Below are 27240 nucleotides of genomic sequence, written 5' to 3' on the forward strand. Positions count from 1 at the left end.
GATTAGGTAGGTGGCTCTGCTGAGCTACGTCCATGGTCTTGCAATGGGTGCTGCGTTGAGTGCTGGTGCAGTTGGGCTTCCTGTGAGGAGAGGCCCTATGGGTCCATCCTGAGGGCTGCTGGCCTGAGCTGTGGGGCTTGACTGAAACCTGCCTGCATGGCTGCTCCTGTCTGAGGAGGAAGGTGTGTGGCGGTGGATTTCTGCCCATCTCCTGTTCCTTCTGGCTGGCAGAGGAGCTGCTTCTAATACCCTTCTGTGTGGCTTTCCCAGTCAGGAAGCCTACATGTGAATGGTGTCACTGATACCCTGTTGCCTTTTTCATGGAGGTCCTTCATCCTGTGAGCATGGTAGTGCTCCTGGGAAGCGCGAGGTGAAGTACAGTTGTCAGTAGCTTGACTGGCCTCATATGGCTGCTTGAAACTGTGCTTGTGGTGCAAGGAAAGCTGTATTTCTGACCTGTTTAACAAAATATGCTAGTCTTTGGGGGCTGGATAAGTGGTATTAAAATTGTAAATCTTCAGCAGGAAAAGCTTAATTTTTTTTTTTTTCTAAAAGGTTACAAAAACACATCTGGGCCTTAAGCTGGAATCTCTTTCAGAAAAGTTTCTTCTGGCTCTGGTAATGCCCTACTAGAATTAACTGAAAACAGTGGAAATTAGTATCTAAGCAGTAGACGTAAATCCCCATTTTAAAAATACAGAAAGAGCTAAAGCTAACTCAGCAGTTCCACAAGAATGAATGCTTTCTTTACTCTCAACTTTCCCTGCTTCTTGGGAATTTGTGTGCCACTACACTAGATCAGAGCTGGAGACATCCTGAATGAGTCTCCTGGATTGAAATTCCTGCAAGCTCTAGGGACATACTAATTCCTGCCTAGATTTGAAATTGTATTTCCAGGGCTTTTAGAGGCTTATTTCTAGTGTTAAATTTTGAAGCAACATTGAAAGCTAGTTACTGTATTGCAGGAAGTTTTCTCTTCATTTGAGCAAAGAATAAACTATACAGGTGAACTGATGAACAGGTAACATCTGTCACAGCAGGGATGCAGCAATTCTTTACTGAAGAGTTTTGTGAAGCTTGTCAAATAATTGAGGGGAAAAAAAAAATCCAGGATGATTAACAAGCAGTTGCTCACATATTAACTACAGGGTGAAGAATGAATGCAGTTTGCATTCAGCATTCCTGAGCTTCAGATGAAATCAATTTGCAGACCTGAATGCTGACATCTTAGAATAGTGAAGGCTTACCAGTGTTTTTCATTAACTTTAATGAAAGGTTTTGGTTGACTGCACAAGTAGATCAATTAGTTTTTAGGAGTCTCATTAGTAGTAAATATTTCTCAAACAGTAAACTCTTGGGTTAAGAAATGACTTCATGTGCTTAAGGGAAGAGGCAAGGGTGGAGCTTTGTATATAGTAAAGGAGCACATTTGCCTTAAAATTAACATTTAATAGCTCATGTAATTAGATAAATCATTTTTCACAAAAAAGTCTAGAACCAAGCTGACTTCATAATGAACAAACATTGAAATTTATTTATTAAATTAAAACCACACGATGTAACTGCACACAAGAACACACATCTGATATTTCAATGCTTTATCTTACAAAAAAATAATCTCTTGCTGTAACGCTTCCCTTTCACTAGCCAATGTTTGTAGACAGTTCTTTAATAGTAAAGGCTTTAACTAACGAAAACAAGCCAGACTCCCCTTCCTAGAAATAAAGGATGTTCTTATAACCACACAGCCACGTACAGTTCAGAGGCAAGTTCTGCACCCCTGAAGTAGACACAACTTCCACAGCAAGCTTGCCTGTGTCTGCAGAATAAGTAAACTTCCACTTATGGTTTTGTCATTTACAAGCAAACTTACTTAACATCTTAAATACTTAAAACAAATTTCACTTTAACCAGTATTTACAAAGTCTTTACTAAAGATCAACATCCTGCGTAAAGGGTGACCTCAAGGATATATTGTTGCTACCATGCTACAGTTTGCACAGAAGGGGTATAAAGGCCATTGCTAGTTTTGGAAGGCTTCAACCCTTTGTTCATATAGCATAAGGACATTAACCTATGGAAGGCAGAAGAGGTCATAATTTCAGTGCAATTACCCATTCATGACTTGTATAAAGTACATCATGATGATGAGTCCAAAAGACTTTTTTGAATTATTGACCATTTAGTTCTGTAAGAACTGATTTCATGGAAAGTTTTCAGGCCATCCCATCTGTCTTCTAGTGGTGATATGAAGAAGTTGCATAGGGACCTTCCTCATTCTCCTCCTCTCTAGAAAGGAAATGATCATAATCATCAGATCAGGGACAGATATCATGCCTCAACAGTACAAACTTATTAAAATGTGAACAACCACTTTTCCTAACTGATCAAAATAGTTAAGAGTAATTTCCTAAAAAGAACACTGTTGTATACTACTGTTCATTATACATGCCTGGAATTCTCATTGCTTACAAGAACAGAAGGCTAAAAGTAAGTAAAGCTGTAAAGGTTCCACAACATCAGGATGTTTAGAGCTTAACTATTTGTGGTATTACTGATTTGGCACTATTATAAAGGATAAGCAAGTAGAGAGCATGCTGGAGTTCTATTGTTCTATCTGTATCTATTCTATTCTCCCATTTCTCTTCAAAAATAGTATTTCAATTCTACATTTGCTTAAAGCCTTTTGAGTGGCAGAGGATGCAGATGGGCAAATGAGGCAGTAAGGGGAGTGATCCATCAGTTGTATCTGTCTTGATGCTGCAAGGATTTTCCCTGAGTAGATCTGTTAATATATAATCCCTGTGCATCACCCAGTATTGAGACTGATCACTTGGATTTTCTTAGTGGAAAATAGTTGCCTACAAGCTCTAGTGTGATGACTGGATAAACCACAGTAGTATTGCTATTAAACATCCTCAGGAAACATCAGTCTGCTTACTGTTTACTTGACAATACCGCCCTTTTAAAAGTGTTCATATATAAAATGGCAGTGCAGCAACTGGTACTAATATGAACATGTTAAGTACTACAAAGACTATCATTTTCTAGTAGTATGTCTTTAAGGATAGGTTCAGTAACATAACTTGGAAGCTGCTGTCAATTCTAGCGTGTTGGTGAGGACTGAAAGACTTCAGTTGTTGTACTGTGAGCTTCAAAGGATTTATTATTCTTAATGCTGTACATGCCTGCATACAAAGGTACTGTTACTCAAATAACCTAATAATGGTACAGGGTATACTATGCGTTTCAGTCATGTTCCAAATGCCATCATGCTGACTTCTTCCTGCTAACTTCTATACACCATTAACTACTGCTTAAATTTTGTATACCCCCCTAGAATACAAACGGGGGAAAGCATGGAGTAACCAAGCAGCTGAGTAACTTGTTCTCATTTTCACAATCTTCCTCTTTTCCTGAGTAGTCCAGGAAAAAAAAAAATCTTAATCCAAAGATATTTCTTGAATTGAAACAACTTGTCAAAAAATTAAACCTCCCAGAAAATAAAGTTTTGAGTTAAACTTGCAGTTATTGCAGGGATATGTGTGACAGCAGTACTAGAAAATTAGCCTATCAAAGTAGCAGAACAACTACAATCTAAGCTGTTCATACCTACTTCTCCTGTGAAATATGTCCTTGAACTATGGGCTCACATGGCAGTCTTCAATACAGGGCAGAAGACTGGCATTTGGGTCACAGCCAGCTTTGAGGGGTTTCTGTATGTGGTGGGACGTAAGAATTATGTAGTGGGTGACTGTGCTTGAAGCTAAGCAAAGCCGTGACTTGCTGTAATGTGCAGAATAAACTTCTAACCAAGGCTCAGGAATGCTGCAGTTGGCAAGACAGCTTATGGCATTCTGTCCCAGGCTGCAGCGCTTTGCTAAGCGAAGAGGTAATGGTCAGGAAGTACTACTACTGTAGATCTTCAGAGTTGTACATAGCAAGTACAGCTTATTTCATACAGTCTAAAACCAAGCCAAGCTTTATATGAAGTAAGATTACATAGTAGCTTTGGTCCATTGTCCACAAGCAGCAAAATAGCAGTGTGTGTATGTTGAACGACTGAATCTTCCTTTACTTTTAAGATGCTTAAAATAGTGAAGTGGTAAGTCACTGTAACATTCCCCTTGAGACAGAGGGAAAGGAACAGCAAAGCATTACAGTGTTTTATAGTTCTGTCTCTTCCTGAATGCTGCTGCCACTTGGCCCGGCAGGATGCAAGCATAGAAAAATGCCTACTGCAAGCTATTGTATGCATCAGGCCACAACAACAAATGCTAATAACCGCTTTCATAAGACTGAGCACACTTGTGACTGAACAAGGAAATTTCAATCTAATCCTTAGATGCTTCTAGCACCCAAACTTAAACAAGGCACCAATATGAGCTCAGCTTCTGGAAATGTGAGTCTCCACAGGTACTGTCCTTTATTGAGGTATCTCTTTTGTGAGCTGATGGCTAATGATGGTGAACAACTATTGGACAAATTAACTGAACTTGCTGAAGCATTTAAAACTTGTAACACCATATTCTTTCCTAGACTCAGTTCTAGGCAACAAAGCTGGTGACAACATAAGGTTCTGTTCCAGTGCTGCATGCCATTTAATTATATTGTCTCATATAAGCACTGATGATTAGAGAGGCTCTATTCAGTTACAAGGTTTTCAAAATCAGTCACTGAAAAATGCAATTGCAGAAAGGTGTGACCTGTTCCAGAAGCATACATTTGGCCTTAAGAGTTCTAGCCTATCACACTCTGAAATCCTAAGTACCCTACAAAGAGCTTGCATTAGATCTCTGGTGTTCTGTCTGATACAATAAGCATCGCTAAACTCAATTTCAGTGTCAGCATCCTGAAACATACCTAATAGCATTTTGGGCAAGATGAAGCACTAGCATTTTCTCAAGCTACTAACTTGTGTGCCGTGTGTGGAATAAAACTAGTATCTTCCATAATATGCAAATATAAGAGTTCTCTAAATATGCTACAAACAACTTGTGCATTTTTTGGCCTATTATAAAAATACTGTCCGAAACAAAAACAGGGCTTCCTGTCTCAGGCTGCTCACCTAGGGCTGTATCTTGAATAAATCTGCTTGCTACAGGGATTCATTAGACAATGACTTCTTGGTCAGTGAAACTCCAGTAAAAGTAGTATTATGTGTAGGTCTAGATGTATTTTTCCATGAACTAAGAGCAAAAGGCAGTTAGCACAAACTGAGTAGATCACATTCTACGATCTCTAGCACTTGTCTGCTTGCATGGCTATTGAAGCTTAACTTATCTAAATCTATACCTGTGTGCTCCTCACTCTTTTTACCTAACAGCGAGAGGCTTTTGTTGGGATTAAGTTAACTTCAGAAGTTAATATATTACATTCCTTTGAGAGTACTGAAATGAGTTCTGCACCCCTGAAGTTATAATATTCAAGAGTTATAATTAAAGAACAATTCACCATAAGCCCCCTTTGTAGCACAGGACTGTTGCTGACTCTGAAATAGATACCTGTACCTAAGACAGATACCAGGTAAATGTGATCAGAATTGGTGTATGTATGTGCATGCATTCTTGGTGACTTTAAGGCAGACCAAAGTAAAGAGCCATTTGAGATGTCATAACATCTGTCAAATCAGGCTGACAGGTACGGTGAGATGTTATGACTTCAAGTTTTGGAGCTGATTTAAAAAAAACTGCAAGCAGAAGCAGATGTTCTTGGTAATGTAACTTGTCCTACTGCATTCCTTGTTCCTGGGAAGGAAACTTTGTAGTGGACCCTTGCTTCCTAAACTGTAGGTTAAGTAATACAGGAAGTGGATAGTAGTAGTGGTGTGCTGCCTGTGCAGTGTCATTTTCAGCATATAGACTTTGCCACAGCATGAGCAGCACCAAAGTGAATTTTCTTCTGCAAACTTTGTTGAAGGGATGTTAAAAACAACTGCCTTCCTCTGACAGGAACCACAGTTCAATTTCACTCACCTTAACTGCTGGGTCAGCACCTACTCTAATGGATGTTAGATACACATCTAATGATCTGAGAGTCATCAGCAGCGCATATTTTGATAGGAATGCTCTCCGTGGTTTCAAATATAATAATGTAAATGAAAGAGTTTGAAGGAAGAGGGATTTGAGGTACAACAGCATTTTTCTTTCATGTGATCCAGTCAAAACAAAGTGTGCTAGCAAGATGTAACACTAAAAGCTGCCCAACCTTCCCTGAGAGAGCAGCTCTAAATTGCTGCTGTTCTAGCAATGGGGAGCTGTATATGGAGTACAATAGATTCTTCAGTTGTCTTACAGGATATTCTTCCCAAATGAGGCTTATCCAACTGCTAAATCTGGTGTACTGTTTCCCTTCAAGTTTCTGTCTGTTGAACTTAGTTCAAGTTGATGAAATGACCCTTTACCTTTTTGAAAAAAAGGGACTATGCTCAACAGATTTGGTCCTGGAAGGTATCGGTATTTGAAGTGAACTGGGATGATGAAAGAAGCTTTGTATCAAACAACTTTCTGAAAGCAAAGTATGTATCTGCTGGCACAACCTCTTTCCAGATCTCCATGTGAAGAGAAGAGATGCGAGGTCCCTGCAGTCATACCAAACTGGGTTTGCTTAAATAGTGCTCACTTACATAGCGAGATGCTTTGGAGAATACTGGCCTTCTAGCTTTCATAGGATGCTATTGCACTTCTATGAACAACATATGCTGAGGCAGCTTTTAACTGCCATGTCAAGGCATCTGCTAGTGGTGTACTGTAATTATATTTTGTGCATGATGATTGCATAGACTTGCTCTTGACAAAACTACAGCTGCTATCTGAGATACTCCACAGAGAGGGTCCAGCTTAGACTAAAAAGCCTTCAGGATGAAATTAAGATGCTTAGTACTAAAAGTTGCATTTACCTGACGCTGTCATCTTTTAGTTTTCTGGCTGCTTGTTTGGATAACTTAATCTGCAAGTCCAATCTCTGTAGAAAATCTTTGGCAGACAGTTCTTCTGGTGCAGTGGGCTGATTGTCAGGTTCTTGAGGACTGGGAGAAGAACTACTTTCTTCCTGAACTGTCACTGGGCCTTCTTCACAAGAAGGGGAGCTGTCAACAGTTTCATTCTCAGGAGACTCCAGTGAATTAAGTCCATTGAACAGTAATGGTTTCTCTGACATAACAGGAATATTCAGGGTTTTCCTCAGAAATATACAGTCATTAGTGAACAGTTTATTTGCCCTCTTTATTTGTTCCATCTGAAAAAGATAGGAAAAATGTAAATTATTAGGTTTTGGCAAAGTATAAAATGCCACCTTCCTGAAGTACTACAGTAACCTTTAGTTAGAATAAGACTCTACTTTTGCAATGATTTCATTAAAGGATTTTTTTGCATTCAGAGACTTCACAGTGGATAGTAAATCTTAGCCTTGTTAACTCAGCGTTCTAGCTTCTTCCTTGCATATAGACTTGATTCCATTGTATTGGTCTTCCCAGAAGTCTTGTACTAGTTGAAGATGCATTTCTTGAATAGTCTTCCAATCTCTGTACAGGCTTACAGGAATAACTTATGAAAAAAAAAATTATATGGCAAAAGCACTGCTGGTTTGGTTTTCATTAGAGTAAGGCTCAGAACTGCTAGCAGCTGCTATAGCTAAACTACTTTAAAAAGCATGGATAAACAAGGGATGATGGTTACCTTGAGCATCCTAGGTCTTGCTGGTTTTGAACAGTGAGTACCACAAATGTTGGAAGAGCTGTATACACTTCATCCATACTGCTCTCCTCTGTCCACAGCTGATGTAATACATTCAGATTCAGCTGAAGTCCTGACTTTCAGTGAGGAGTCAGGCAGTGAAAGGGATGGGAGATTCTAAACAATTTCTGATACAGTTACATAGACTACATGCTACATGTGTCCAGTAAGCTGATTCTACAGCATGATTAACAAGCTCTTGTGTGTCATAATGCATGTTAACAGCTGCTGCATAACTTAAATACTACTTAGGCAACTTTTAGCCACAATACTCCATAGCCTACTCATCAGCAAATGTTATCTCAGGACAGAAGCAAGAATTCATTAGATGCATCTCTCTCAGTACTAATGTATGAAGACCTGATTGTTCCATACTTAATGCTATTTTTAATAGCATCTCAGGTTGTTCTACAGAGAAAAAGCCCCAGCTGCAGTTCATACTGCTTCCCTACTAAGAATATTAAGTTCTTACTCATCAAATTTTCTTCCAAGTCAGTAAGTTAATGGCATGGTTGTATTTAATAGCTGAGTAACATCGAGTGTCAGAAACTCTTCAAGTAAGAAAAGCTCATTACTGTCCCAGCTCCTGAAGACTGGAGACTATTTTTGGTGAACCTTACGCAGTTTAGAGCCTGTTTAAGTTTCCTCCCAAGCAGAGTACTATCTGAAGGCCAATAAGAAAGCTATGCGACTTAGTAACAAAATCAATAATGGCCATCAGGTGCAAGTTTAAATGTCTATTTTCAAAATTTCTGAAAGTTAGTGCCTGTCTTGATAGTTATCAAAATAATTTAAAATGCCAGCTGGAGCTCTTCTCAATTAAAAATACAATATAAGATGAAAAATAGCTATTTCAACTCCAGTTCTCTTATCAATGGGACTAGGAAGCTGATGCTTCAGTAGCTGATAAATAATGCACTGTACTGCTCTTCTCTATCCTACTGCACTGTAATTCTACCTCTGGTTAATTCTTCCTGGAATATCTTTTAAGTAATCTGGTGGCGTTCTGCACTAAGTAACAATGAAATAGGAAATATGTCTCTAAAGAATGTCCTTTGCAATCCTGAACATGTTACTTGATAGTGTGCACTATATTCTACTCTTTCTACAGCTCTTACTCATACATTCATACGTGTATTGCCTAAGTAGCAGGTAGTTTACTTAGCGCTAGGAAAACTCACCTGATTTGTTAGCTGCAGACCTATAATAACAAATATTGCTCTTAATACTGTAACTGAAAATGCACTAATGCATAAACTGGTGCAGAATTCATCCAAACCACTTCCACCAACAGTGAAACAAGTAGGCCTCATCCTTCTCCCCCACTAGAAGGGATACCTTTGTATGATGGATACAGTACTCTAAGTGAACCATAAATATAATACTAAACATGTGAGCTATTAATTCCAGAGTTAATTTACCCAAGCATTCAAAGAAGATCTAGTAAACATTATGCAAGATCAATGATATTTGGGGGGAGAAAGGCAGCAGAAGCTGAGGCCAAACAAAGCAAAGTGAACTCCCTCTGTCCAACGTGGTATTTTCATGCATCTTAAATTGCCTATACATATGTCAACTCAGGCACTGGACAAGGATGTCTTTTGCTACACAGTAATTCCCTCTGAGGAAAAGCACATGGGGGAGCTTCTAAAACTAGTAATGCTGGAAGTAATGGCAGCCTAAGATAATTCTGATGTTCCACAGTACAGCAACTCTCACTTTCAGATCAGTATACAGGACACAGGAAGCAAGTGTAATGGCTCCTTAGAGGAAGCCGGTCCTTGTCATTGTGTGAATGTGTAAGATTCTTCATTTTGTTTAAAGCAAACATGTCTGTATGCATTCATACCCTGGGCTGAAACCATCAAGACATTAACAAATGACTAACTTGGTAGTACCCATAGGTTAAACTGACATGGAATCTTCCTTTCTCAGTTTCAGTCTAGTGATGGAGCTCCCGTTCCCTAAGCAGAATACTGGCAACACAGAATCAAACAACAAATGAGATCTTCAAAGCCAGCATTCACATTTTAAATGCATCAATAGCACAGCAAAAGTTTATTAACTTTGTTCACATGATGGGTTTATGGTTTGTAAGTTAAACACTTAAGACTGGTTAAGTTTATCTACAACTTTAATTTAGCTGAAATTGTAGAGTGTTTAGAAATGCCTTTTTTGAAACTATTTTGTAATTCATGTATATACTTTTCACTTGCTGCACAGTGCAAATACTTATGTTTTGTTCTTCTCTCAGAAGTGTAAATATTTAGGCCAGAGACTATCCATCATGGAAAGTGTTACCAAAATGTAGTAATATAATAATAATAAAAAAAAAGCAGCAAGGGTCACTTTGCTCTGCCTCAGTACTAAGAAAACCTTTATTTTAATGTAGACCACTGTAAATTCAAAATGCCACTAACTCTGTCAACATCATTTTGTTAAGCTACTTTCTATTTCTTCCCTTAAATATTCCTTTCACAATGAAGGCTGAATGCTGTTGAAGTTTGTTGAATCTGGATGGCCTTAGTAGATCTTTCTGAGCCAGAGAAGGAAATGAAACCCGTTCCAGGCAGAACCTCCTAATTCAGGACTGCATTGTACCTCTTTCTCTGGAATGAGCCCAACTGGGAGGTGCTCTTTGCAGGGAGTGTGAAAGTGACATTCGCTGTGTTACCAGTGCCATGCTGCTGACTACGATCAATTGTCTGGCCCCCAGCGGTTCTGTATGTTGGGACTACTGAAGCTGCATTTAGACAGCTCAGCTGGTAGCTCGGTGTGCCCCAAATGAACTGGGATGACAATGTGAGGCGCGGTGTCAGAGCCTGCTGATAGACCAAGTGGCCTGTGCATGGAATGGGCTGGCCTGAGCCTCCCAGTGCTTTCACAGGAGTAAAGTCTCCTCTCCGTAGGGAGCGAAGCAGCACCGCTTCTTTAAGTCACCTCGGGCTGGCGGTGGTTGGCCGATGGGAGGATTGAGCCCTGAAGCTGCTGACAGATACTCTCCGGGTCACAGCTATGTGTCAATCTCGACACAAGGTGTTTTCTCCAGATAACCGTAATGGCCCCGTTCTTCACAGTCTGCAGCGAGCGTAGCGGTGGCTTGCCGTGTGAGCAAGGGCTGGTCGCCGCGCTGAGGTACGCAGCCCGCGGGGTGCGGGTGCTGCGGACACCGAAAGCAGCAGCAGCGCGGCGCGGCTTCACGGCGGCCTCGGGGCCCGGCTCCCCCGGCTGCCGCCCCGTCCCGCTGCGGCCTTACCGTGACGCCGTACTTGAGGGCGATGCCCTGCAGCGTGTCCCCGGCGCTGAGGCGGTGCTCCACGTAGCGCTCGGCCAGCGGCGCCGCCACGCTCGCCGTGCTGCCGTACGAGCGGGCCTTGGTGCGGGCCAGCCGCTGCGACAGCTCGGCCTCCGACTCCGGCCCGCCCGGCGGCTCCTCCCGCAGCGACTCGGCCATGCTCCCGCCGCCCCCTCAGCGCCCTGCGCCCCGCCGCCCCCCGGCCATGGCGCGGGGTCCGCGCCCCCCCCCTCGGCCGCCGCCCGCCGGCCCGGTAACGGCGGCAGCGGCACGGGGCGGGCTGGCGGCCGGCCCGCCCTGAACTGCGCCGCGAGCCGCACGGCGCCTGCGCGGGGGCGGCTGAGGCGGGGCGGGAGCCGTGAGGGGAGCGGGGCGGCTGAGGGGAGGTGGGAGGGCGGCGGGGGGACCCGCGGGCTTCTGCCTGGCGTGAAGGGTCGCGGGGGGGCTCCGGGTTTTCTGTCAGTGCTCGTCACCTAGAAATCTGCGCACAGAGTTTCTTTGGAAGCTGAGCCCTTATTAAGTAATAAGCTTCATAACAAATGGTATGGTCTGTGTATAAGGTGCTCATGTGCATGCATGCAGGGTACCAAAATACTAGGGCCACACATACGCAGGGCACCCAAATACCAGGACGTGCCCTATGCAGCCCTCTCAGGGTGGCTGGATGAGAGCAGGGTTTCTGGACCAGCTGCCCTCCAGGCCTCAAGCCAGTGCAATGCTGGAAGTGGTGGGTAGCAAACACCATGGTGCATTTCTCTTCTGGAAGCTCCTAGAAAGACAGACCTGGCAAAACAAAAGATATGTAAGAGCTCAATTGGTTTATGTGATAACATCAGCATTCCTTAGTGCAGTGTGTATCCACATAGTTACTTATGGATATTTATGTCAGCTGACAATATCTAGTTGTGGCTTTTAAATGGGTTGTGTTCACTGACTGTATCATAGTCTCTTGAAGGAATAAATACAGAAATGAATGATCTGACAAAGGCTGTTAATCTGGCCACCAGTTTCCATGCATGTGTCAAAGCTGCCCTGCGAGATGCACTGGTTACTGGTAAGAACTGACACAGCAGCACCTCACCGTCACGAGAGAAGCCAGCGTGACAATCCCAGAGTCTAAACAAACAACAGCAGGCAACACATGGATAGAGCAGAAATTGGTTGCAAAAGTGCTTAGCTTTAATTTTTCTGCAGCTATAAAGCATATTTGGGAAGTTGTAGGAGTTGTAGGCTACCTTGGGATATCCAATTGAGGCTATACCGGCTCTGTAAAGAGCACCAGATTAATTGTGACCTCTGTGCTTTCAATTCCTTCGGAAACTAGTCAGCCTGCTGACCTGCATCAGCTTTCAGCTGCGGCCCACCTAGCGGGAGAGCTGAAGAACTGCAGGGCAGCCTTATTAAAAAACTTTGCTCTGTGCAGCCATGGCTCAGCCTCAGCCTCTGACAGCCGATCAGCGGAAGCTACGAACATCCGGATGCCTGCCCGGAGCTGGAATTACTCTGACCAGTTACTTCAGCTAAGCAGCTTTTAGCACAGGGGAGCTGCAATTCAATAGAATGAAAATGCCATTCGGTCTTACTGATACAGTGAGTTGAATGTGTAATATCAGTTTGAAAATGCATTGTATGAGTGTAGTAATATTGGCTGCAATGTTATCTTAAAATCTATGTGGAGTGTGTGCAATGCACTTTAAATCACTGTCACACCTGAGAGCAGCAGCAGCCCTTGCATTAATATATGGATACTATAGTTAATGCTGAAAGCTTTATTGTAGTAATACACCTTTTGAAGGATGGGTATGAGTGATTTTTTTTTTTTCTTCCTGGAGTTGCCAAACTGTGTTCTTTACATCAGCAATTCATAGAGATGTTTGTTTCTTACCCCTCAAACCCAGAGTATAGCTGGGAGAACACTTGGATTCGGGATGTTGCCAAGATACCTGATTTGACTAGCTGTCTGCCTCTTCTCTAAATAAAGTGAATACCCTTGGAAACAAGAAAAAGTTAAATATTTGAGCCAGAGCTTAAATTAGGAAGCCCATTTTTACCTGCAAGCATTTCTTGTATGCATTGAAAGCAAGTTACAGAAGAAACTAGAAGTGCCTTACTGATGACGCTTTGTTTTTTAAGGAAGGAAAATGTTAGCAGTGAGAACGGGGTGTCTGTTCTACTGAGATGTCTTCATGTCTGTGACCTTCAGAAATTTGAGGGAAATGCTAGCTTGCCCAGGACTTTTGGGTTTGGGGTTGTTAGCTGCCCCGTCTGTGGCTGAAGCTCACCAGCTTCCCAGTGTCATGTCAGCTGGGCCTGGAGTCGGTGCTGTAGTACGATTCTGCATTGTGCCTGTGCTGCCTGTTTGTTGGGTTGCCCTGTCTGACTCCAGACAAGGTAACAAGCTCCTCTGGCAGGCTGCAGGGCTGCATTGATTACCCATCCCCAAAGGTCTGATGTAGGGTTACCAAAATTGACACACTAGAAATAACTCCTGCTGTAGCTTTGGGTTTCTCATTTCCCATAGTAATGTTCTCCCTACTGACCTCCAGATCAGCAGCTTACAGACATATCCAGGTAATTCCTGATGGATGGGGCTATGAGGCAATTAAAGCTTTAATTGCAGGGTTTAGTGCCTGGTCATGACCTCAGTTCAGCAAGGAAGTTTGTTGGCAGTACTGTCTGCTTCTTTCCTCCCTGTTCTCTTCTGCCCTTCCTGTTTCTGTGTTGCAGCTTCTGCCGCCTGAGCTTCTAGTTTGGAGGAGCTGTTCTCGCCCAAACCTGTTTCTTGCACTAATCAGTAATTCTTTAGGTAATGCTTGCACTGAAGTCACGTAACTAGGGGTTGCTCTAATCAAGTTTGTATGGGATGGAGGGGTTCACTCCTGAGTCATTCTGAGCTTGTCTGCAGACATCATTGCCTCTATTACTCGTTTCATGTTTCGGAGGTTATTGCTGCAGCTATAGCAGTTGGAAACATAGTTTTTTAAATGAAAACTTTCACTTTGGACACCTCAACTAAGTACTGTGGAGTGTCTGCCTGACATAAGAGTTTCTTAGAGTTAAATCTGTGGAGAAGTGGAAACCTCTTTTTGCTTTTTCCCTGGGGACATATTCAGACCTAGATAATGGGCCCTGCATTCTTGTATAAAATCATTGTACAGGAATTGCCTATGGACAAAATTATGTTTAACTACTGCTTTGTAAGTATTGTAGCATTAGCTCAAACGTAACTGGTAATGAGTAATGCATTCAGTTAGGGACACTTCTGTCTCCTCTTGTCTATCTAAATTAGCTCTGAGGATGAATTTTCAGTAGAGCTTCATGATGAAACTTTAAGTAACCAACAGTATTTAAGTGTATGCAGTCCATTAACTGTCAGTTAGCATTGGGTATAGCTGCCCTTTTATCTTTGAAAATCATCCATATCTAGGTCGGTAACTGCACAGTGGTTTTGATTTATTTACTTCAGTTTGTTGACCTATATAATGGTTCTAAAGGTTCAGGAACCAAAGGTTCTAAATGGTTCAGGAAGGTTCTAAAATAGGGTTCTAAAATAGAGATCAGTATCAACTGAGTCTAGCTAAGGCAGCCTATACAACTTAATGGCCAAGTAGAGAAGACGATGCTTTTTAGCTAGGTAATCATTCTGTTAATGATCAGGTATTCATCAGCTGCTTTGTCAGTAAAGAAACCTTGGGCCAAATCTACATTTCAAAGGGTTAAATGAAATAGAGCATTATCTAACTTCATTTATGAAGCAAGCTCAGACATTACAACTTACAGTATTTGTACTGATGGGGGACAGGGTTGTTCTAACTTCAGGAACAATATACAATCATCTTCATGGGTTAAATATGTGGGCAGGATCACAGTAACTAGGACAGAATAGATGAAAATAAGGCTGCCCTTGGCAATGGGCCATGTATCAAGCTGTGCTGCCCACCTCTGCTCATGTTGCAACCTCTGACCAAAAAAAACGGTGCAGTGTAGGACAAAGATCAGAGACAGTTTCTGCCTTTAAAAATAATAGCCCTGGGTTCTGGAATTAATTGCAACAAGGAGAAAAGGTCCTGTATGAATTTCAAAGGGTAGGTGAGTTTGTCTGAACTGATGCATGTTACTTAAGCTGTTCACATATTCCTCATCAAAATAAGCATGTTGCAGTAGCAGCTGCGAGCTGTTATTAATATTTAACACCCTTAGCAGGGGTTACTATAGGTTTCTATATTAAGGTCATAAGAGTGTTGCAATATGTGCTGTGAGTTTATGTTCTCAGGGCTTTTTTGCCTTATTGTGTAAAGTGCTGGTAAAATCTCGTTTGTTCCCTTTCCCTACCATTTGCAGCAGCTGAATACCTTTCCCAGCTGCATGCTGGGTGCATGATTACCCGTGGAAGGACTTTGCACTTCTTCGTTGCCTCTAGTTTTTCTTGTACACCACCTGCCACTTAGGAACGTGAATGCTGCAAGTCCCATGCTGATGGGAGCAGTCTTGCACAGGAAAGCATGTGAGTGGTTTGGGTTGTGCTATTACAGACATGTTCCATTTTCTCAAAGCATGTGGCTTCTGGTATCAGCTGCTGCAAAATGATACCGGCCAGTTTCCTCTTCCTAACCACATCTTATGACTGATTTTTGTTTATGACCTGTGCATGCTGAAAGGGCAGGCAGCCCTTGGGTGATTCATAGTTGTTCACACTGAAAATAGGTGGGGTGAACATGTAGGGTAGAATCACTGTTTGGCACACCTGTGAGGAGGCTGTCCATGGCTGTGTTTGACCTTGGGTTATGGGGCCAGAAGCCAGTACCCAGCAGAGCACTGCAGGCTTAGCAGACGGGGGGTTGCTGCTGACATTGCAGGAGGAGTGTGGGACAAGCTATCCGATGACCCTGGAGGGACAGCCGCTGGCCCCAAAGCTGTGTTCCTGTCCAGGTCTTTTTTAGCCTTTGTCAACTCTTCCTTTAGGTCATAAAGTCCTTGGAAATCAAGCTGTGTATAGCACTGCCTGGCTAATAAGTTGTCAGGCAGGGAAGTCAACAGCACAGGAGGAGGAAATGTTTGGAGCAGCAGCATATGTCCATTAGCATCACAAGTGCTGTTCTCCACTGCAGTGACTGTTAGGGAGGCACCCAGGGGCACGAGCTGCTGTCCCTCAATGACGTCCGAGTTAAATGTGCTGTTCGCAGCTAAACCATCAGCCTATAACCTTCTTTAATGCATGCCTTGCTGATTGCTATACATAACTTGCTGCTGCACACACAGATGGATACGTGTTGACTAACCTCTTCATACATCGATAAAAGCTCCCCTTCACATTGTGGTGGTTTTACTGTGCTAGGCAGCTGAACACCACAACCGCTCTCTCACTCCCCCTCCTTAGAAGAGGAGGGGAAGAAGTAAAGGAAAGAACAACTCACAGGTTGAGATAAGGATAATTTAATTCAAGGGAAAAAAATAATTATTAAGGAAAGATTATTATTAATTAAACAATTTAACTAGAGGGGGAAAAGAGAGGGGGAAAGGGGGAAAAAAAAAGTAAAGGCTGTGTGGAAATGCAGAGGAAAGAAATTACTCTCTGCCTCCCACAAATGAGCGATGCTTGACCACGTCCTTGAAGCAGGGCCTCAACGCATGTAGCCAGTGTTCAGGAGGACAGATGTTTTTGCAATGAGAGCCCACCCTTCCCCTCTTCTTCCTTTTTCCACCTTTTATTGCTGAGTGTGACATCATATGGTATGGAATATCCCTTTGGCTGGTTTAGGTCAGCTGCCCTGGTGATGTTCCTTTCTCACTTTTTTGCCCACCCCTTAGGAGAGTTAGAGAGAGTCCTGATGCTGTGCCAGCACTGCTCAGCAGCAGACACAACACTGGTGTGATACCATTGGTGTTCTAGCTGCAAGTGCAGAGCACAGCACTATATGGGCTGCTGCAGGGAAAGTTAACATCCCAGCCAGACCCAGTACACACATTTAGTCAGACTGTCAGTGACGGGAGATAACTAGTAGCAAATCTTTTGCCTCCCAAGGTGGCTCATAGATTCACAGGTAGCAATGCCTTGTGCTGCTTATCTGCAGTGAAGTCTTCATTGAAAACATGGAGGTAGAGCTGTGTGAGGACAACTTCTTGAGCAGTTCCTGGATAGCTGTCTGTTTATCACTGGACCCCGTGACACCATTATTTGATTTCAATTCTCAGAGTGAAACTAATGTCAAAATTATTCTTGCATATAGCATTAGAAAGTTAGTCATTGCAGAGTATTTCAGTGGTTCAAAGTGTTTAACTTGGCTTCCATATGTTTCTATTCATGCTGCCTTGCCTTTCTGTGCTAACTGCTTCTTCCCAGGTGCTTCCTCTGTTCACGTGCACCTGCACCCAACCAAGCCTTGTATGCAGCATCCTCACCGTCAGCTCACGCTGCTGAGCCTCTTGGTTATTTGTGTGCTGACTTAACATCTTCCTTTCACCACTGAATTCAAATTCAGTACAATTAACCCCTGCTTTTGCATCTTAACTAAAAAAAAGCAGTTAATACGATAAATCTGACTGTCACATGATAGTGGCACCTCCACTGGTGTGTAAATCCGGCAATAAATGTAAGGAAGACAGCTCTGTGGTGAGAGAAAGCTGTGCAGAATGGTCAGAGGGCTGGTAATAAGGGAGTCTTTCCTTGCCCCATTGCTTCTCTCTGAGTGGCTTTTTCAATCTGAACATCTTTGGACAGTGTTTTATTGGAAAATCTGCAAACAGATGCCTCACCACAACAAATGTTTTTGTCTAAATAAAACAACTTCTTAATATTCATTTGCCAGAGTGGGTGTTTTTTAGTGTCATTCTGCACCTCACTTGCTGAGGTAGCTCCAGTCACAGCTGAGCCAAAGGGAGCTTTCTTAATTAAAGGAAGAAATGCAGAGGAGAAGACTTGCTTATTATATATTGCAACTAGTTTTAGGCTTACTCTTTTACAGACAGATTGGTATAACCTGTTTCCAACAGGTCAAGAATAACTTGTTAATTTTATATAGGCTTTTAACTTTGCTTAACTTTGCTTTAGTTCAGAGAGACTTAAAAAGCCTTTCTAATGCTTCCCTCAGTCAGAGGGTTCAGTAAGGACTGTCTTCTATGGAAGTGTATCTCAAACTGATAGTCAGGGATCCAAATAAGCTGTCCAGAAATTCCCTAAGAACATGAATGAAGTTAGCAGACATCCAGAAATCCAGGTCGGCTTATCAAGCTTTTCATCCCCACATGCTGTCTATTGAACTATGCCTGCTCTGCCTTACGCCTCCTTACTGACCCTATTTCTCTCAAATGTCCATCCTCATCTTACACTTCCGTCATTTTTTTTTTTGCTCTGTCATTGTCTTCAAAGAGGATCTGGCTTCAGCTCTGGACTAAACCTAGCGTAAGGCAGAAGCTGAACTACCAGTAGGCTTGGTTCCCTAGACGGAAGTAAACAGGAGTCGGTGACTCAAGTGATCAAGAGTGTAACTCTTCTGAAACTTAAGCTGAACGCTTTCAGCCTCTCCCAGATACCCACTGCCTCTTAAGCCTGCAGAAATCCCACCAATGCCCTGCCCAAATGAAAGAAGATCTCGGGCAAGCATACAGATGTCAGCCCTTGCATGTGTCTGGCTTTGGGGTGGGAAGTGCTTGTAAAGAACAGCAGTTGAAAATAAGAGGGATTTTTGTTTGCTTTCCTTGAAGGAAGCTATTTGCAAAGATTAAGAATTACCTTGGAAAGAACAACTCTCGTTAAGTTTTTCCTGTGAGTCTCTTCCAAAATTGCCTACCTTCACTGACCACAGACGAGGCCCCAGACTACAGCTCCCAGGCCGAATGGATGTCCCTTGTGGCTGCTCCTCCGGGGCAGCCTGCCCTGCTGCAAAGGGAGGAAGAAGATGACAAAAGCAGTGATGAGGGTGCATTTGAAGCTGGGCAGCAAGTTTCTATTCCAAGAGCTTTTTGCCCTCTGAGCTGTTTACTAGTGCATGTTTTCTTCCTGTGGGAATGCGTTAATTGGGCCTAATCAGCCTTGTGGCTCATGTTATCACTTAGTGTCCAACGCGGGAGTGTGTTTTTGGTGTGTGCCTATTTTTAGCTCGTGTAAATAGGGCACTAAACTAGCAGTGTTCATACTTCTTGTAACAGGCTTCTCATCTGGGGCAGTGAGGAGTCAGTCTTAAAAGGACTGTGATGGTGTTATGGGAAGTGAGGTGTGATGGCGGGTGAAGTGGATCCTTGTTTTGCATGCTGACAGTTTCTGGGTGCTGTTCCTTAACTTTTAAGGCGACAATTATAACAGCAGGCCTCTGTGATGTGGTAGAGGTAGAGCTGGCGGATCTGAGGGAAAGTTAGCTTGTTGCCTTTGCAGTCAGCTCCCGGCTGAACACGCTGCCCTTGGGAGGAGATGGAGTCCTGAAGGAAACTGGAGGATTCAGGACGCTGCTTTGACCACAAGCACTCTAAATGTAATCCGTATGAATGCTCCCAGCAGTAACTCATGCTGCTTTGTCTGGACTCATTCCTGCCTTTAACATACACTGCAACTTTGTAGAAGAGTATTTTCTGTGACAGGGTAAAGATCTCTATGCCTCTCCAAGCAATACTTAGTTGTGCTCTGTCTTCCCACAGCATTTTCTTCTTGTTCTTCAGCATTTTCTGTCTTCTTCTCTGTTAAACTCTGAGCAGGCTCAAGTCAGAAACCCCTTACAATGACACCTGCCGAGGGAATGTCATGTAGCCACGTTCCTGTGTGAAGGTAGCCACTGAACAGCTCCAGAGATCTGAGCTGAAGTCGGAACACAAGGTGAAGAGTTAAAGGGATAATGGTGGCTTGCAGGAAAGCAACTCAAGGCATTACTGTGGTTTCATACCGTGCCTCTCTGATAGAGGTTACCATCTGTACAGCAGTGTTGCTGGAAGCAAAAGGACACTGGCTCCTCCATCAGTAAGTCACAGCTTAGTGCTCCAGATGCTTGTTTTTCTGGGCCATTAGAAGGTGTGTCAGGGTGTGACCTGTTTTGTCTGTAAATTAAAAATCAAAAATAGGAAATGAGGAAGAGTTTAAGTGAAGGGAGTTGTGTCTTTTGGGGAGTACTTCGTTTTGACATTCATGGTATATTTGAAGAATATTCTATGTTTCCACACTTCATTATAGACCAATTGTCCAAAGGGATTATATATATCCCACCTGTATGTTATTCCTGACCTTACCGGAGGAGCTTACATCCTAATGAGAATGTTCTCAAGTCCTTATGTTTTCCAAAGGACAACAGATAGTGCTTTTCTGATGTACTGTTAAATGCTACCATCCTGTTGCACAATGTGCAAACACCTGACTTTCTTTCTGCATTGGCACATCTAATTAGCGATAGACTTGTTTGTTCAAGCATTGGTATGGTTTGTGAGGTCAGATATAAATAATTGAATAAGGTCCTTATAATTAGTTTCTTCCTCCTCTAAGAGTTTCAGCTGCAGAATCCCTTCTAGGGAGTCCTTCAGGACTGATTATTTCAGTGTCTGTGTCTTCCCTACCTCACTTTCCATCTAGGTCTCTTCAAATGCCAGGTTGACTTTTTTTCAGCTGCTTTTTTCCCCACTCAGTGCCCAGCCCTTATCCTGTAAAGTACTTGCTGCAATGAGCAGCTAACTCTTGCTCACCACCCTTTGAGTGATTAGTCTTTGTAATTGTTGTGTCTGTGTATATGCAATACAGCATATCAGTGTGTGTGAAGGTCTCTCAGTCTGTGAAATGTCTGTCAGATATTGCCAGGAAAATAATCTTTTTGATGACTTGGCCCGACTGAAGACTGCCTGTACTGAGAAGATCTCTCAATGATTTACATCTCTATTTCCAGATGCTGAGAGCTCCGTAATTAAGACTCTGGTACTGGCCATAAAATGTGATTATTTTCCACATGATCATAATGGCACTTCATGTGCTTTTACCCGGCACTCTCTGAAGTCTCATTAAGCCAGAGTAGAGCATGGGAATACTGTCTGGGGCATTTACACCACAGGCAAGAATGCGGGAAGGAAACACCCTGAATATTATGGTAGTATGTCCAATACTGGCTTATGCTCTGAATTCATGAACATGAGTGTCAAAGTTGCAAGCAGATATTATGAAATCTAATTCTAGAGTGGAATGTTGATGTTTGAAGCAGTGGTTAGCTGTGACATTAAAACAGCGATAGGTCAGATGTTGAATGTCAATGATTAGGCTGCATATATATGGAAGTTTGGGTGATGGTAGTTCCTGGAAGCAGTTAATTTTTACTGGATTTGCAACCAGAAATACTGAGCTGGTCATCCAGGGTCAGACACAGGCCAGGGCTGCAATGAGAGGAGCCAGAGCCAAGTGTCCCTGAAATTCTCTGAGGTAGACTGCACCGGTTATATTGGATTTCCCATTTACTTATAATGCACGTGAATGCCTTTTGATGCATTTAATTCATTCACATTTATTGTGAATTGTAAATGTGAATAAATTAAATGCATTGATATAGAAAGCAAATGTGTGATTTTTAAGAAAATCAGTCACTGTCACTATGCTAAAATGAAAAGCATCCTGCTTACTTCTATCAGAAGTTGTAATGACATCGTGTTACCATGGAACTTCCAGTTTTATCTACTCAAAAATGGATTTTTGGTGGGCAGGTAATCTAAATAAGGCCATAATAACATTATACTATAGCAATGTTGGACATAGGCCCAAACACCCATGAATATATTAAGTAGATTTTTATGATGAAATAATGGGCAAGCATAAGCAGTAACTATACAGTGGCAAAGAGTAATAAATAGGAAAAATAGGTTAATATGCTCACTTGGAAAGGAACAGGCAAGCAGTTTCATTGTTAGGATTCATATTTGAATTCCATCCTTCTTGTGAAATAGGAATGAGATTAAAGGAAACGTTTTGCTTGGTGGGTGGGATAAATTGAGGATTTTTGTGAAAGCTTTCTATAGTGTTTTCTATAGAGTTTAGATGCAGTATGGTGGCAGAAGATGTGAGATAGTGAAACCTGAATTGCAATAGAGACCCACTGATTTCTCTGCTTACATCAAACAATTGTTCCTTCCCTTAAATTTCAAATTTGGTGATATATAGCATCTATGCTGGTGTCTTGTCTTTAAACGTTCATTTGAAAGGAAACAAAGGAAATCGGAGAATATTAGCAAAACACACATGCTCACTCCTTGCAATGCAGAAAATGCTTTTCCAATGCAGAAAAGCTTGTGACTTTTTTGTTCCCTTTCCTGGCTGAAATACTCAATTACTTTTGGCTTTAGTTTCCAAGCTCAGCCCAGCATCCATTTGTTACTGTGCAGTGAAACTGTATGATACTAACTAGACATGGCAGCTCTCTTCTAAAATAGACTGCTCCAATCTGTCACTTTATTCTTTGGCACCAGGGATTTTCATTTTCCTGAGATGAACTCTGCTGCTGGCCATGAACCTGATGGTGTGGAAGAACTGCAGAACAAACTGCGGCAATCAGCTAATTCACCTGAGCAGAGCTGCAAGACCTACTTCATCATGTGAGTGTTCTCATCCTCAGCAGCTGAATAAACATTTCCAAAACAGTGACTGAGCCAATAGGAGGAATTAAGTGAGAGCCCAAACACACTTTGCAAACACCTGTGCTGTTCTCAGTCATACAAATTTGCTGAAACTTGCCTCACATCATCCTTCCTGCTAAACAATTCTTTCAAGTTGCTCTGAACCAATTCCCAAACTCCATGTCATCTGAATAGGCGAGTGAGCCTGGAAAGATATCTTTAGGTTCTCAGGGCCATCATCTGCTTCCTGGTGAGCATCCCTGGTAGGTTTGTTTCATGGAATTCATTAGCATTTAGCATTAAGGTTGACGTTACTTGTAAAATTATACAAACCCATTGAGGTCTACCTGTTAGTTAAGCTGATTACAGTTGCTGGGGTGCTTTTCTACTTCAAAAATGCAGCTCAATCACTAATGTGGTGCTGTGAAGAGATGCCTTTGTTTATTATACATGTTGCAGTGTTGCTCAGTTTCTTGCTTGTAGAAGAACATGTCTCCTAAAAAAGGCAAAAGGTAAAGGAGGGGGAGCACGGGCCAAAGGAGTTCATCTGCAGAGCAAAGTGATGAGTTGTCTGTACCCTACAAGTACAAAATACAGAACTCATCTCACTTCCAGAGCTGGAAACAAAAGCTCAGAGACTTTGGGCATGTGTCAGGACTGGGATTGGCATAGCCTTCTGAAGATGGATGCTTTGTAAAGCCATGTCTCTGCCACTCTGGTTTTGTGTAAGAAAAAAAGTAGTTATTGTCATGATTTGGTCCCAAGTTTGTCTGGATCCTGAGGAGTTAGGAAGGTATTGTGGGATGGATGTTCAGAATCTTGTTGCCTCAGTCCTCTTCTGCAACACAATACAAGGTGATCTCTGCAAAGAGATCCTACTAGATTTTTTTTCTTGCCAGTATTAGTCATAAAGATTAAACTCAGTAAGCCGATTGCCAGGATTTAATGCATGTATTCAGAAACAAGATGTACTGAATATACTAATTTCTTCAGTGTTAAAAGTGACCTAGTTGCCATCTGCTTTCATTAATTACCATTTTAATCATCTTTCACATGGAGGTTAACTTTCTTTTGTTAAAAGTAAGATTTTTTACAATCGCTATTTCTACTTACTCGTGACTGATTAGTATGAAATTTAACTAGAGTGCAGAATATGCAAGAAAAAACTAAGTAGGGTATCACATATTGTTTTTCATGTTGAGGGAGATGTAAAATGTAATCAATCCAAGGTAGCACTTGGGGAAAAATAGATTAAATCCAAGAAAAAATTAGGAAATATCTGCTAAAATTGTGATTCTCACCGAAAGATATGAGTAGACATCAAGTGGTTCTGAGGGTATAGTTTCTGTGAAGCTGCAGGGTTTTTCATGTATCAAGTGCACTTAGTCATCTCCGTGAGTATTTGTACAAATGGCTCAAACAGCATGAGAACTCCTATAGTAAACAATTATATGCCTCCTAGGGCAAGAATGAGTGCCTTAAAATTAGTAGGCAGAAGGATAATGTTCAGCAGTAGCTCTGAGATGCTGGCTCTGAATTAGATACTAAAATTGGAATCTTACTTCACAGCTCTGAATAGCAAAAAGATGGATTTAAAGAACTATTTTTTAACTGGCAAAATAACTGCTTGAGTTTGGCAAATAATTCCTACTTGATAGAAAAGGTGTTGTGAATTTCAGCTAGCTCAGTTATACTAAGATTCTTCAGCCCGTACTGTTTTACTGAAGTAACACAAATACAAATGTTTAATTGTCCTGTGAACTGAGATCACTGTTAATGTAGTCATAACTGCAAAGAAAAATAATGGCAATCACTGAGGCTGGGTTGTGCAGTGACCTTTTAGATCCATGGAGTTTGCAGCTATTGGAAGGTATTGGTTGGAAAGCCCTTTCAGTAGTGGACTCAGAAATATGTCCAGTACTGAATTAAATGCTTCTGTCCAGAAGTTAATCAAATTAAAGAAAATGCTGCTTTCTCTTATTGGTTTTTGGATTCTTCATATAATGCATGCTGTAAATACAGAGGATGTCCTCTAGTGTTTCAGTAAGTGCTCTGAAACAGCAGCTTTCAGCTTTTTCTTGATAAACTTGTGAAATGCTTTTTCTTTTTTTCTTGATTAAGAGGAGTTGATGTTTTGGTTTGGTATTTACATTAAATCTGAAACTGTAAATGAATCCCAGGTTCTTTCAGACAGATCTTTCTCTGCAGCAGAGCGGAGTTGTAGTTGAGTTGGCTGTGATGGTGCTGGTCCCCCGCGTGGGATTTCAGTGGGGAAAGCACCTGCCAACAAAGAAGGGGGTCTGTGGAAATAGAAATAATAGAACTGCCATTTTATTTTGAATCTCTTTGCAATGGTAGTCACATGTTTGCTATGTATTTGTGCCCTGTATGGCACACTGGGTCCTCCCGTTCAGCTGAGGCTGCTAGGCTCTGTAAAACATAAATAGCTGTCACAAATGCACATGCAAGCTTTAGAGCTAGTTTTGTAGCTTTTAATTGATCCAAGTGATTATCTATCTACAGTGGAGCACTACCCGAGCTGTTCCAGCACAGGGCTTAGACTCATCATCTTAAAAGCTTCTTTATTAATCATAACTCTGTGTCCTTGAGTAATTTAGAATCTAACAGCATTGCAAATCTTAAGATTAACAGTCGAAACCTTGTAATGATGGTTGGTTTTGACGCACATCTGAGGTAGGTACTATTACTCATCCTCACTTGGACTATAACCCTAGGTCCACTGTGTAACATTGTGTAGCTCTGTTCCTTCATCACCAGCTCCTCACCTAGCTCTGTGAACAGGGAGGCTTCTGGTGCTGCATGCTAAATCTGGCTCACAAGGAAATCAGTAGAATGTGTATTCAGAGCTCATGTTTCAAAGGTGAAGCCTATGGGGATCAGAGTAGGATACCCATTTAATTTATTTTTCCAGAAGCGATTGCACTAAAACTTGTTTGCAGCGGGTGGTGCCATGCCATATGGGTAAGTTGGTCACTTCTGACTGATCAGCAATTCTCATAACAAATGTTTGTTTGCAAGGATTTCTGCTCGTCATATGTTGTCAACATACACAAAATCAACTTTTAGTTTCACTGACAGTCCATGAAGTTTCATTTTAAGGTATCAGCTGTTACCTTTAGCATTTCCATGCTGGCCTCGCCAGTGCTGTATCAGGTTCTCTTGTCCCACTTAAAAACTCAGATCTTCTAGAGTAGCAGGATTTCCTTAGAGTGACCTCTGTCTCCCTCCATCTTCCCTGCTTGTGGCTTTGTTCTGGGTGGCTGCACCTGGTTTGGGGGTGAGGCAGCTAGTGTTTTGGCTGGGCTGTTACATCCAGCAGTGTAATGGTACCTTGCAGCTGAATGGCAGCTACTGTTGACACTGAATTTCAGGAGACTTAATGCTGGTCTGTCACCACAAACTGCGTCAGTGTTTCCTAACAGTTCCTATACCTTGTCTCCTAATAAAACCATGAACTCTGATTAGTCTGGGGTGTGAAATACAACAAATCTCAGGTCTCTCTGAACTGGTTGAAAACAAAAAAAACGTGATTCTTCTCCCAGTTCACATATGTAAATGGATGAGATCAAGACAACAAAGCTTGTTCTTTATTACAACTGGACTGGTCATTCTGAAAAATAAACATCTTGTCAGTGTCATCCTGGCAATAATACCTGTAAATAGGTTACTTGCACCTTGTTAACATCAAACCCCACAGTGTCTCGGGTCTGAAGTGAAGGACACGTCTCATTGAAGAGAACGCTTCATGTTAGTCATGTTTTTCATCTGTACCTAGACTGGTTTTCCTCAACTGGCCTTCAAGAGAAGGTGATCTTCTGGGGGAAGAAAGAATGTGTCCCTGCTCCTTCCTGAGCCAAAGTCACTCCTCAGCTCCGCGGTCTGCCCTCCGGGCTCCCTGCTGGGCAGGACACTCACTGCCCTCAGTGATCGACAGGAGCAAGTTCAGCAGGAGCTCAGCCTTGGCGGAGCATCTTCTGGGAGGCAGAGCACGCTGCACCTGAGCAGTGGGGTAGGGAGGGAAATCCAGGTGCTGATTTACATCCCTCAGGGCTCAGATTTCAAATGGGTAGCTTGGTACAAGCCAGAGCTTTTAGCTAAAGGCTTGGCTGTATCTGGAGGAGTCTTTTCTTTTGTGTTATCTGCATTAAAGGCGATCACTTCAGACTTTTAACCTTGAAGCTGAATTGTGAAGTCTTAAAAGCGACAGAGCTGTGGTTGTATGCCTTACCCTGAGTGACTGCTGGCCACCTGCCTGCACGCTGTGCATCCTTTCTTACTGTGGCTATCCAGCAATCAGGGGAAGATGCTGCTCTCATTCTGCATCCTGTTACATGCCTTAGTATCCATTAGCAGCACCATTTATTGTAAAATCTATATTTCATGCGTAAGGAAGAGATCAGCTTAAGGGCTGCCTGCTGCACACCACGCTGGTTGGATCTCAGCTGCCGTGGAGGTGCTGCCCAGGGTGCGGGAGCTGAGTCGGGCTGTTCCTGCTGCTCCTGTTGCCTGCGCCCGTGGGGTGATGCCGGTGCTGTTGTCTCCCCCACCCCGGCTGTGAGCAGGGGCTTCAGTGACTCACTGCAGAGGTGTTCCTGATGAGCTGCACTGGGAGACAAATACGTGGCTAGT

At 42.4% G+C, this 27240-nt stretch overlaps 1 protein-coding gene and 1 long non-coding RNA gene across 3 annotated transcripts; one reads left to right on the top strand and one right to left on the bottom strand.

Annotated features, from left to right (window-relative positions):
• Nucleotides 1-1507: 1507 nt before the first annotated feature.
• On the bottom strand, nt 1508-11326 carry LYSMD2 (LysM domain containing 2). Of its 2 annotated transcripts, none has more exons than XM_080607515.1 (3): nt 10990-11326; nt 6899-7236; nt 1508-2289 (listed from the first exon to the last, which is right to left on the bottom strand). In XM_080607515.1, exons 1-3 carry the CDS (start codon nt 11185-11187, stop codon nt 2238-2240), a joined length of 588 nt encoding a protein of 195 aa, XP_080463641.1. In that variant the 5' UTR covers nt 11188-11326; the 3' UTR covers nt 1508-2237. The 2 variants fall into 2 exon arrangements, with proteins under 2 accessions (XP_080463641.1, XP_080463642.1); XM_080607516.1 differs by having other exon boundaries at nt 1508-2285; nt 10990-11194.
• A 483-nt stretch (nt 11327-11809) lies between these two features.
• LOC308200932 lies at nt 11810-23929 on the top strand. The gene is made up of 2 exons (XR_013955945.1): nt 11810-12618; nt 22444-23929. It is a non-coding gene; the product is annotated as an uncharacterized lncRNA (long non-coding RNA).
• The last annotated feature ends 3311 nt before the right edge of the window (nt 23930-27240 follow it).

This window comes from Anser brachyrhynchus (genome assembly GCF_964034855.1).
Source record: "Anser brachyrhynchus genome assembly, chromosome: 11".
Taxonomy (NCBI): Eukaryota; Metazoa; Chordata; class Aves; order Anseriformes; family Anatidae; genus Anser; species Anser brachyrhynchus.

What these genes read in the sequence shown, in the direction of transcription:
- LYSMD2 (XM_080607516.1), bottom strand. Translation starts at nt 11,187, where the DNA reads ATGGCCGAGTCGCTGCGGGAGGAGCCGCCGGGCGGGCCGGAGTCGGAG. An exon ending in CCCTCAAGTACGGCGTCACG is followed by an intron (nt 7,237 to 10,989) that starts GTAAGGCCGCAG and finishes TATCTTTTTCAG; the next exon opens with ATGGAACAAATAAAGAGGGC. An exon ending in CTAAAAGATGACAGCGTCAG is followed by an intron (nt 2,286 to 6,898) that starts GTAAATGCAACT and finishes CTTTCTAGAGAG; the next exon opens with GAGGAGAATGAGGAAGGTCC.